Source organism: Sciurus carolinensis, chromosome 18 (assembly GCF_902686445.1).
Source record: "Sciurus carolinensis chromosome 18, mSciCar1.2, whole genome shotgun sequence".
Taxonomy (NCBI): domain Eukaryota; kingdom Metazoa; phylum Chordata; class Mammalia; order Rodentia; family Sciuridae; genus Sciurus; species Sciurus carolinensis.
Window position 1 is genome coordinate 23,737,446 of NC_062230.1, and position 12,896 is coordinate 23,750,341.

Here is a 12,896-nt window from a genome sequence, read left to right on the forward strand (position 1 = left end):
AACTGCTGTCAACCCAATCAACTATACAATGTTTCTATCCAATGAAACAAATAGCCTTTAAAAATAGTTCGTTACTATCTAAAATAGGAATGCTAATATTCCTGAGAAAGCAATCCATTATATTCTTACCATTGAAACAAAAATGTTTTAAAATATCTTTCTACTCTTAACAATAAAAATCTTTTGTTTTTATGCTGGGTTGTTTTGTTTTGTTTTGTTTTTTTGGTTTTTTTATTTTTAACTTTCTGCCACTATCATATATTTATTGAGTTCAAAGTGGTTTCACACATGCACTGCACCTCAATCAAGTTTTCCCATCAAACTGCTATAGCGCCTAAATACATTATGATCTGCAAAGAAGTCAAATTTATACAAATTTAGAAAGGCACCCAATTTTGTTTTCTGTATATAGCAAGGTGAAAAGAAATGAGTGAAAAATGTTGACAAAGAATGGCTTTAAATGATTAGAAATTTGTATGTACTAAAATGTCAATATAGTGACTTCTCAGTAACATACTACCAAGATATTAATGTTAAGAAAAATCTACCACATTAAAAAAAAAAAAAGAAAAAAAAAAAAAAGGTCTTCACACAAAGTGACTGATGGGCACTATAATCATCATGAAATTAACCCACCTCCGTGCATCTAACGGTATTATTTCTGGAAACAAGAACCTGAAATTTTTATGCAAGTATACTTGTCTGAAATTAAAGGATCCTAAATGTAATTTTTATTTTGAGTCAGCAAAAACACCCAGCTTTGAAGGACTAACACAGAGGGATGACTAAATAAAACAAGGCTGGGGAATATAAAACAACTATTTCTGATTACGTTTGCCTTAAATTACCAAAAAAGTGTATAGGTTTACTAATGAGGATAAAAAAAAAAAAATTGGTCCTGTACCTCTATTTATTTTTGCTTTTGTGAATGTGTACAATCCACATTAAGTTTCCTAAGATGAGCACAAATTATGCTTGATGAATATATTCTTTCTCATCCTAATGTCAGCCAATGCACCCCAAGCAGATAAAGAATGGGGATAACAAGTTATCTAATATCTCCGTTTCAGATAATTCTAGCTAAAAACTAAAACCATTTTAAAGTATTAAAAAATAAATAAAAAGAAAAGAGAAGCCTAAATAAGCTTAAAATAAACTGCTTCTTATAAATGTAATACAGACATGCCAGGGAACACACAAGGCTAAAGAATGTTAACTTTATTTATGAACATGTGATTTTGTGTTTATACACATGCTAATAAACAAAAAGGAAATAATTGTTTTCAAGAAATAAAATTTCATCTGAATTAGTTTAAATACTATATAAAAATGTACTTTATACAAAACGTGTTACATTTACTACTACAGTCACCAGGAGAATCAATCTAATTTGTGCTAGCATTTGGATACATAAAAATCAGTTTTAAACCAATCACCAGCAAAACAGAAACTTGGACAGTTTTTACAGCATTATGCTTTAAAAAAAAAAAAAACAAAAACAAAAAAAACCCATATATCCAAAATGAAGGAAAAAAAAAAAAAAAAAAAAAAACAACCCAAAACACTAAGACTTTTGATCTTTGAATCACTACATTTAGTTCCATCAGAACTAAAGGCCATATACTTTAGAGAACAAGTCCAAAGTTCAGATATTCTACGTTATCATGTTTAAGATCCAGAGATCCAAGGTTAGTGAAATGCCTCATATACAAAGATCAGTAGTACTTTGAAAGTATAAAATGAAATAGCAAGCAATACCCTTAAATTCTAAGTGAAGATTTCAGACATCTTGCATTGTGTACAATATCAAGCCTGAGCAGTAAAATGTTTAGAGAACCATCAAGTTAACAGAACTCAATTAAGATAGACCTGTATTCCGAAACAGATGTTTCACTTCACAATTTAGGAATGCTGCTACCTTTTACTTAAGAGCTTAAAGTCAAAGAAGTGTCACACGTAAGGTTAATCTGGGATTATAAAAATTAAGATGTTACCCTGGTCAAGAGGAGTTACCTTTGAAAACCTACAGCATTCAATAGCCTACGATTAATGCAGCATTTTAGTATCTTATGAGAAAGGGAAATATTTTCATTTGGACATTTGAACAAGCTAGATAGAAGTTGAAGACCTTGTATTAAATTTTAAAAACAATATACTCAACTGTATGAAATCATCAAAATCATTGAGACATTTATGTACTCATGGGGAGAAGGGTGTAGTTTTTACTTTATAATACAACATAAAGAACAGGAGCTCCAATTGCCAAATAAAGCAAGAATAAATAACAAAGCTGCATCAATGGTCTCTGGAAAGCTCTTTTCTACGTGTTTGAACTTAGAGAAAGCAGCAAACTTTAATGTAAGCTTTGCATGTTGCTAATGCATTTTTGAAAGCCATCAATCAGCCAGGTGGTGGGGGGAAACTAACAAAAACTAAGTGATACAACGTGAAAATGGCAAAATATACAACTCCAAACATTTTTTTATTGCAAGAAACAAAAAGCACACAACAGCCTGTACATACATACAAAATACTAACTATAGACAGACAGATGTAGAACATGTTATCATGTTCATTAGTGTAAAACCTATACGATCTAAAAAAGGATCATACATTACTGTACAACACAGTGTCATACAGGGAGAATTCTATTTTTAATATGAAACAGTATTATGGGCACAAACTTCCCATTTCTACAGAATAAGTGTGCAAATTATGCCACATATATCCATATTTGACTGAGCTGTCACCAAAATACATTTTATTTACAATATGTACTATGATCAGTTGGATATGAAGTACTAAAAATGATTTACTTCACTGCAACATTATAAAGGTAAAAGCAATGTGTAGAAAAAGTGTGAGATTGTGTTTTTACATACTGCTTTTGTAGTTCCCATCACTGGTTCAGTTCGACTTCTAAAAAAAAAAAAAAAACAAAAACTAACATTAATTTTCACAAATTTTAAAACATTAGTATTTATGACTTTTTGTACAAATAAACATTAATACATATTGCTAATCACATGTTTTTAGTAACACAATTTTCCTTTAGTACAAAGACTTAATCCTTACCACCTTTCAAAAGGTAAATTTGTGGTTTAAAAAATGTTTCCACACTTGGAAAATTCTCTAGTTTTTTAATAGTCACATAAAAATTTCCATACCTATTTTCTTAAAGCAAAACTACTGCTGTTGCCATTCGATTTGGATCCCTGAGAAACTGCTATCCTCCCAAAACTAATTTTCAAATCTGGGAAGACAGGTTAATAGTTATTTTCATTTTTAAAAAGTTTCAAAACAATGACGAAGGAGTGAGCAAGAATTCTACTCCCAGGAAGAAGCAACTTAGTCTGAGAATAGTATTTTAGTTAAAAAGAGTGAGTTAAATGATAATGCAGAATTGGACAATTTGATGTTTAAAATATACAAATAAATCCAAAAAGACATTTCTTTAACTAACACAGGAAAGTAAACAGGGGCTTAGTTGCTAAATATAACTTTAACTGCTTAGCTTTAGTTTCAGGTTTATGTAGTTTTTGCAAGTCCTGAGGTTAAAAAAATTGGGAGGGAGAGACTTAATTTTCTAGTATTTGCTAAACAAAGACACATTTTGAGGTAAATTTATTATAAACAAAATCCTATGTATTTTGAATTAACATGCAATTTCTGTTAAGAGGCAACTTATTTTGCCATGTACTTCAAATTATTCTTTTCCCAATCTAAAAAAAAAAAAAAAAAAAAATCCAGAGAAATGGGATGTTTAAAAAGCATATGGTAAAAATGTAATTTCTTACTAGGTTATAGGATTAATTCTTAAAATCATTATCTTAATTTATAATTCTTGATATCATTTTCAGTTAAAAGTGCATACCACAAAGTTTACTTGATAATCACAAAAAGGTATTCAGCTTTTTAAAGCTGATACTATTCTGCAGTTATTACACAAGAGGACCTTCAAATTTCAAGATACAGCATGTAACTTTACAACAAACTAATGAGAAAAATCTTAGAACACTTGCCCATATGAGGTAAAACTCTAAGAAATGACTATTTTACCTTAATTCAAAAACACATTCCATTTCTTAGGACCAGCAAATTCCCTAATTTTTCTTTGACCCAAAGCAGAATTTGCCAAAATTTCAAACAAAGCTATGTAAATTCTCAGTAAAAACCACTACTCTTTAAATAGCCCAAACTGCTGCCTTATTCACATATTTTTAGTTCTGTTGTTGGTATTAAAGTTGCAAGAAAGCTGAGAAATTGAAGTTTTAATTGTACCCTTCTAGTGAATATAAGCTCTAGACTAGTCCTGAGAGAATGCTGTGTTCTTATTTCAATAATGGGCATTTACCATATGGTTAACAGTATTTAATTTTTAGAACCCTGTTAGTTGAACCTAGGTATTCATGAAACTGGATCTAGGACCCCCACCCCCAAACCCTGCAGATATCAAAATATGTGGATCCTAAGACTATTATATAAAATGGCATATTTGAATACAATGTATGTAATCTTCCTGTACTACAAATAACTCACACAATGTAAATGCTATATAAACAATTATTAAATGTATTGTTTGAGGAATAGACAAGAAGTCTGCACATGTTCAATACAAAAGAAATCATTAAGTGACCTATATAGTAACTTCTTTTTCTAATCTTTTCAATCTGCAGTTATAGACACAGAACTTCCCAGGACATAGGGTGCCAACTATATCATATCCCTGTTTTAGAGAAATCTGAGGTGCCAAACACTTTAGGTAAATTACCCAAAGTAACACAACTGGTAGCATAATGGAATAAACAAAGTCAAACCTAAGCCCGATTCTAGTGTTCTGCTCATAAATCCTACATATTCTATGGCCTCCTAACCAAAGTCTCTTATTGATAAGGAGCATAAATTAGCATTACTAAATATTCTCAATGCTGCCAAAATATGTAATATTTATACCATACGTTCATTTCTGTGGTGAAGAAAACAGCAAAAATTTTCCCTAAGAATGGTTCTTATTTGTAAACTACTGATTAAGTCAACTTAACCAGGGGGAAGGAATCAGAACAAATAAAAAGATATAAATAGGATTAAAAAGTTTAAAAAGGTCTATTTTGAGAAATACATGAAAATTTAAAAATACTTACATAACATATGTCTTGCTTGTAGATTTAACACCTCCTATGGGAATTCTTCTAACAATCACGGATGAATTCTTAGGAATTAGAGCATTATCATCAGTATATTCTGTAAATAAAGGAATAAAAGAGTCAAATTTCTATTTGGGGATTTGGGTAAGTACTCAAGAATTAGACAACTTCAACCAAATATAAATTTTGTGGGCAGTGAACATAGCCACAAAAGAGTGCTAATAACTGCATGTTCCTTTCATCATTTCTAATACTGTTAAATCAGATATCCAAAGCCATGAGGGGGCTTCTGTTTGAAGAACACCAAATGGTGTCAGCAGGTGCTTAGATCTGGTACCTCTACTTTATGGAACTCCAAATCTCATTAAGACTAAGCCATTTCCTAGTGAATTTAGCTAGAAATGTTTAACATATATGGAAAAGCTTATTTAGAATGTAGATAGTCTGCCTCTTCCAGTCCCTAAAAATGAATCGAAAATTCCAAACCATGTTCTCATGGAGCTTATTACTGGAGTAGACAGACTATGCATTAAATTATGACATTATGAACATAATTTTTTTCTTTTTATATAATGAATAATTATAGATACAACTTTGGATAGAATGTTGATTTAAAGAAAGTCCCTCTAAGGAACCTGCATTTGTAACTTTAAATACCGAAGCAGCTGGCTTCGGGGGTAGAGGTCTGTAATAACAGCTACTCAGAAGGCTGAGACAGGAGGATCACCAAGTTCCAGCCCAGCCTGGACAACTTAGCTAGACCCTGTCTCAAAAAATAAAAAAAGTAAAAAATAAATAAATAAAAAGGGTTTGGTGATGTAGCTCAGTGGCATAATTTGTTCAATCCCTAGTACCACAAAACAAAACAACAACAACAAAACACAACTGAGAAGTCAGCAAGGTACGCAAAAAAGCTAGATGAAGAGTATTTTAGGCAGAGGGAAAAACATGAAAAAAGGACACAGAGCTGAGGAAACAAAAGAATGCCATAAAAAACAGCTAGAAAGGTATGGATCATACACTGATTTATATTTGCTTTTAAGTACAAGGAAGTCACTGGAGGATTTTCAGTGAAGTGACTACAATTTATGTTGTAAAAGAAAACCATTCTGGACATGTGGCACGTGACTGTAAACCTACCTATTAGGGAGACTGAGGCAGGAGGATCTGAGACTCCATTCTCAAAATAAAAAATAAAAATGGCTGGGGACTTAACTTAGTGGTTTAAATTCCAGTATGACAAAATAAATATATAAACAAACATCAACAAGTTAATTTAAAAAATAAAATTATGGCATCTATGTGAAGAATAAGCTGTAAGGAAGAGTAGAAGTGGGGTGATTATTAATAAAGAGGCTGCTACATAGTGCAGGTAGAGAAAATGTGTCGGGATGGAACAGAGAGAAACGGAGAGCAAGTGTGTTCCTGGGATAGAAATGACACAGCTGCCGATGGGTTGAATAATGGGAAGATGAAGGAGAAAGAAAGAGGCGTGAATTCCTAGGTTCCTAATTTTAGCAAATGGTGCCACTTTTTGAGAAAACTGAGAAAGAATGAATGGGTGCTATTCCTTTCTCCTTGTACTGTCTATAATTTACAGTAGTAAGAAACAAACTGAACTTCACTATGGTAACAAGATTTGCCAAGGCATCTTGGTAAACCAAAAAGAAAAAATAACTCATTAGAGATGCAAATATGTATCCATCTCTCTTAATCCCACAACCAGATATCAGGGTTCCCTTTTAATGGTATTAAGCTTATTTGCTTCACTTAAATAACGGCACAAAGTGGTTATCTCTCTTCCAATTATTTCAAGCTTATTACATGTGTGGACTTTTTAGATTTTTAATGTATATCCAGCTTTATTATTTTTAGTCATAATGCTATTACTATTCCCTGTTATAAACTAAATTATTCAGGCAAGGGTTCTTATCAGTATATTTCAACTACTTGGTAATATCTCACAGGTACAACATTAGAATGATGCAATCTCCTAGAATTAGGCATGCCAAAGACTATCATCATTATGCTGGATAGCTTGTTACAATCCCAAATTCCAAGCAATCTGAGTCAGAAAAACTGGAAGTGGGAGGATGAGGGATTTCTAATAACCTTAAAAAGTTAATTCTAAAACCAAAATATGTCAAATATCTGACCGGAAGTTTCTGAATTTGTAACAATTCTCAAATGTGTTCACACTAGCTTTCGAAGACAAATTGCTAATTTAATCTGCACAGTTCTATGGTAAATAATACTAAAAAGTCAAGTGCCCCACTGCCCTTCAAACAGATGTTCTGACCACTTTACCCGAATTACTATGGTTTTCTAACCCCCAAAGTATTTTACACTTAAATCAACTCCTTAACAAGTAGTCTTTTAGCTTCAAAGGACCTGCCAGCATAAGTTTTGATCCCAAAACATGAATGGCATGGATGGAATGAAAAATGATGAATTTGAGAAATGAAGAGATTCAGAAAGGGTCTAGAAATAAACAGGATACTTAAGTCTAAATAAAATTCTGATCGAAGCATTTTAGTATTACCAGGATTTAAGGGTCCTAAACACACAACTATAAGGAATGTTTTGTAGAAACACAGCAGAAAATAAAATGATCCAGAGCTCAACATTCTTTCCAATGCAACTGCCTATACTATAAACATTTATTTTGCAACTTTACTGAACAGTGCTAAAACCAAGGGGCATTCTTACCCAACTGCCTTGCAACAATGGATACTATTTCTCACAACTCATGAAGCTGCTACCTCTACACTGCTATCAACGGTATCTCTTCACCCTTTAGTATGACGACTGCATGAAATCACATTTTGTCTCCAACTCTTTTTTCTTAACCAGTCTAACATTAACCTTTCTCCAGCAAAATGTAGCTCACACAACAAATGAAATAAAACGTGCTGCTGGGCAAAGGACTTTCCTGGATTTCAGGGTTTGGATTATGTATCATATAATTATTTTTCCTGGACTAGGGAAAAAAATAACACAAAGTCACAAAACTCTCCAATTTTTGGACAAGTTTCCTTCAACCCTAACTTTCTCCAGTCTAAAATTTTGTTGCTTATAATTGCAAGGTAGACAAGATGGATTAAGCCTAGCTCCACATAACTCAAAATGGCAAAAATGAAAACTGCACTGTATGAGACAAAATTGCCTTAATATCCTCTAATTTCACCTCTATTGTCTTACCTCTCATAAATATGCATTAATATAGCAATATGGCCTAAAACTCTTAAAAACCCATTTGTTTTGTGACCTACAACTACAGTGTTAAGGGATATGTCTGGTGGACTTCAAAAATGTATCTCTCATCTGTTCATGATGACCAACAATGTTCCCTTCTCCCTAAATAGAGAGGTATTACAGATAATTACGATTATTAAAGGGTATGACACATGTTAAAAAAAATAAGGGAGGCAGACAATATGTTTTTGCATATTATATGAGTAATAAAGTTTTCCATTAATGAATGATTTTTGAGTCATGATATGTCAGTACTGCTGTTCTTTAGCCAATTATACTTATGTCTGCACTGTAAATGGAAAAAACTGGTCTACTACATGACAAAACTTTATCTACTAAACTAGAGGTGAGGTGGAAACCTCCCATTTCCAAATAAAAAAACCTCATGCCATACCTTACCCCAAATTTGGTGATCAAAAAGTACCCTAAGCATATTAGAATGTCACTCCCATTTCTCTGCATCCCAACAATAAATTTCTGAAGACTGACCTACTTGAAAACTACACATCAGCATTACTACACTGAGAAAAAGAAACCAAAACAAGCTCAGATTCAGAGAAAGACTCCTGGGTCACATATTTATTCTTAAATTTCAAATATTATAAAATATCTCTAAAAACAGAGAAAGAACTCAAAAAAGTCTAATCAGTCGTTTACCTGTCCTCACACGACAGAAGCCCACTATTTTTCAGAGTCAGAGAAAGTCTAGCAAATACCACTTTAAAGAAATGTCAGTATTCTGCCTTACTGAATTCCTAAATTTTAAGAGTCATGATAAAAGGAGAGGTCATCTACTTAATTATGGTATTACAAATTCTGGAATTTACACAGAAGACAAGAGTGGTGACATCAGAACATTTCAAATTCCAAAAACAATTCCAACACTGATTAAAATCTTTAAAAATATTAAAGCAAGGCTCCCTTCTCCACAACTCAGGCAACTCCAAAATAAGTAAATAAATAAATGGGGAGGGGGCCCTGCACCATTTGCTATTAAACTCCAAAATCGTTATGTCTACTACGACCTCAACAAGAAAGAAACCTTGCCTAGGCTCTCCTCCCATTCTGATGAAAAGCAAGTTAGAAAATGCCACAAGGCAAGCACCCAAAAAACTTGGAGAACGTGTGTCGCCCTTCTCTCGACCCACCCTCCCTATTTTTAAAAACACTGCGAAGAACCCGGATTTTCAACTTTTTGGATTGGCCTGTTACAGAAGACCCAAGCATGCAGAAATCAAACAGGGCAGTTAAACTCCAAGGTCGGCTGCTGCAACCCCTGGCTATCCATGAAAGTCGTACCAGAAGTATTAGAACGAACGAGAATGGCGGTTACTCTTCTGCCAGGCACCTTACGACCACTTATCTACCATCTCCACCCAGCAAATACCTGGCGCCCATGTGGCCCTTACCTTCTTTCGTCTGCGCGTTGGTGATCTGCAGGTCGCAGTCGGCAGCTTTCAGCTTCTCTCTCCCCATAATCTGCTTCTTTAAGTCGCAGAGGGAGATGTGGAGCCCATCAAAGGTGACGGTATCATAGTTGAGTTTAGAGGAAAATTTATAATGCACACAGGACATTGTGCCAAAGGATTCCTAAGGTTCAGCGAGGAGACGTGGACACTCTCAATATATGTATATTTATAAACGGAAGAGCAAAATATGTACACACACAAAACACTCAAAAGACACCGAAGGACCCTAAGGCCTCAGATTAAATACCCCCCAACCACAAGCAGGGGTTCGTGAGCACAATAATCCAGAACCCCCCCGGCACTCAGAATCGCTTCATGTGGGAGGAGGAGGACGAGGACCGGGCAGGGGGAATCGAGAATCCGCCAACGGGCACAGTGTCACCCGGCTGGGTCCCCCTCGCTCATGCTAAAGGCCGGCAGTGCAGTCAGTAGCGGTCAGTCCACACGTTAGAGTCCGGGTGCCCCCGCGGGGTCAGGGGTCCATGGCGCGGCCGCACCTCCCGGCTGGTCTCTCTCCGTGGATGGGGTGACCCAGGCCCCGGGAGAAGGTTGCGGGGAGAGGGCCTAGGCCGGAGTCCTCGAGCGGCCTCTCGCCTCCGGCGGGCTCCCGGACGACCGGCGTCAGCTTCCCCAGGCCCAGGCCCCCCACACACACACACCCTGGCGCCTGCTCCCCGGCGGCCGCGAGCGGCCCGCGGCCTAGGCCGAGGCCGAGGGCGCGCGGTCGGCGGAGGAGAGGCCTTCCGCAGGCCGCCCCCGGCTCGAGCTCCGCCTCCCCCCGCCGCCGCCGCCGCCGCGACACAAAGCCGGCGCTGGGCCTCAGCGAGGCCTCGGAGCACTTCCTCACCACCCCGGGCCCCAGCCAGCGGCCGGGTGGCTTCGGCGGACCCCGGGGACACCGCCGAGGCTCCCTGACGCTTCCTCTCGCCGGATCCTTCGCGCTTCGCTCGCCTTTCGCTCCCGTCGCCTTTCGGCCCAGAACCGCGACAGTGAGCCCGGAAACGGCCGGGCGGCGGTGAGGGCTTCGCTGGCTCCCTTTTTGTTTTGCCCCCCTGCCGCTCTCGGGCCCTCACCCAGCGACGGCGACACCTCCAAGCCAGGCACTATGGCGGACGCGGCCTGGCTTCGGGCGAGCGACCCACTCCGGGGTCTCTAAGCAGGGATTGCACGGGCGGCGCGCGCGAGGCGGGGCCGGTGTGCGCGGATAGGCGGGCCGAGGGGCGGGGCCGTGACGTCACAAAGCGCACCGGCCCGCCCACGTGACCCTGCGCTTTGTGACTCGGAGCGCGGAACCTGAACTAGCCGGAGAACGGGACAGACCATCTGCCTCCAAAGAGAGGGTGAGGCTGAGGCTCGGCGAGGACCGGCTCATGGGGCGGTTCCGGGAGGGGAGCTCACGTTGCAGCTGCTGCCCGGGTAGCTTCTGCTGCAGATCAGCGTGCCAAGGGGTGGCCGGCTACCTTCCCCTGCCCCACAGTCCCCAGCAACCCCGAAACTTCCCCAATTTAAATAAGCATTATTTTGCTATGCTGTGAACGATGGTGGCTACGCAAGCACACTCCCTAACTTCCTTTTCGGACAAACTGGCTACCCTAAATTCTTCCGAAGCAGAATTTCCGGAGCAGCCTCTGCCTACAGTTGATAACGCAATTGAATGGGAGAAGTTATTGCACCTATAACTGACGTGGTGTATGTTTACTTTTTTAATTGTGTCCCCCAGATGCGAACAGGGATTTTAATCTTTATTTTTGCTGAATTCCCTGCCTTTAGAACAATGCCTAGAAATAGTCAGGTACCACCATCAGCTCCAGCACCGTTATAGATTTATTGGGCTTTTCCTGTGTGCTAGGCACAGGGCTAACCGCTCAATAGCACGGCCAGGAACTGGAGCCAAGTTGTCTGGGTCGGCGTCCTGGTCCAGGGCTTCTAGATTCAACTCCTCTCTGCCTGACTTTCCTAGGCTGTAAAATGCTGTTAAAAATAGTACTTGGTTTACCGAGTTGTTATGGATTAAGTGAATGAATACATTTCCATGGTTTGAGGCCTTGCCTGGCATATGGTTCAGTGTGTCTCAATAGAGGTGACTCAATACATATCAATGTAACAACATTAAACTCCCGAAGTTGTTAATATTCCCATTATCTCCCATTGATAGATGAGAGAACTGAAGCAAACAGTCATGCATTTTCTGAATTTGCAGGAGAAATGTCTGCTCCTTTGGGGGGTCCCAGTCCCATTTTTAATTACAAATACCAAGAAGCCCCTCAGGGGTTTGGAATATTTTTTTTTTTTCTTACAACATGGGGAAGCTATTGCATCTATAAAATTCATAATATAATACAATTATTGTAATAAACTAATAATAACTATCATTTACAATGCATGTTCCTCATACTCTGGATTTTACAGGTCTATGCTCAGAGAATTTGGGCAACTAAGAACAAATAAACATCATCCAATCAAGAAGTAGCAGTTTCCCAAAGAACTTCCTGAATGTCACACCCCAAATTCGGACTGAACTGATTTGTAAGAGAAACCTTCCTAAGGTCATCTTACTTAAATAGAATAGCCATTCCCTTTGATTCATTTATTCTTTATTTTCTTCTTAGCATTCATGAGAATGATTCTTGAGAACATTCTACACTAGATACATTGAATAACTAGATACATTTTTTATGTGATCTATAGAAATGTCATAGCTGGTGTGATACTCAGCTGGGTATGATCCATCCTGGCTACTCAGAAGGTAGAGACAAGAGGATCATAAGTTGGAGGCTAGCCTCAGCAAATTTGAGGCAAGCACTCTACCAACTGAGCTATATCCCCAGCCCTAGCAAATTTGAGACCCTGTCTCACAGACTAAAAATTTTAAAAACTGGGGATTAATGTAGCTCAGTGGTAGAAGGTCCATGGGTTCAATCCCCAGTACCATAGGGCAGGTGGGAAGGAAGGGAGAAAAAAAAAAGAAAATGGAAAAGAGAGACAGAGCGAGAGAGGAATATCTTGACAATAAGATTTTGGCAAGCCG

At 37.9% G+C, this 12,896-nt stretch overlaps 1 protein-coding gene across 1 annotated transcript in view; it reads right to left on the bottom strand.

Moving 5' to 3' along the window:
• Positions 1-9,974, bottom strand: part of Rbbp6 (RB binding protein 6, ubiquitin ligase) — a 29,993-nt gene extending 20,019 nt beyond the window's left edge. Inside the window, 3 exon segments of the mRNA XM_047532881.1 lie at positions 2,883-2,919; positions 5,142-5,241; positions 9,809-9,974. Of these exon segments, the coding sequence (XP_047388837.1) occupies positions 2,883-2,919; positions 5,142-5,241; positions 9,809-9,974 (303 nt within the window).
• Positions 9,975-12,896: the final 2,922 nt, after the last annotated feature.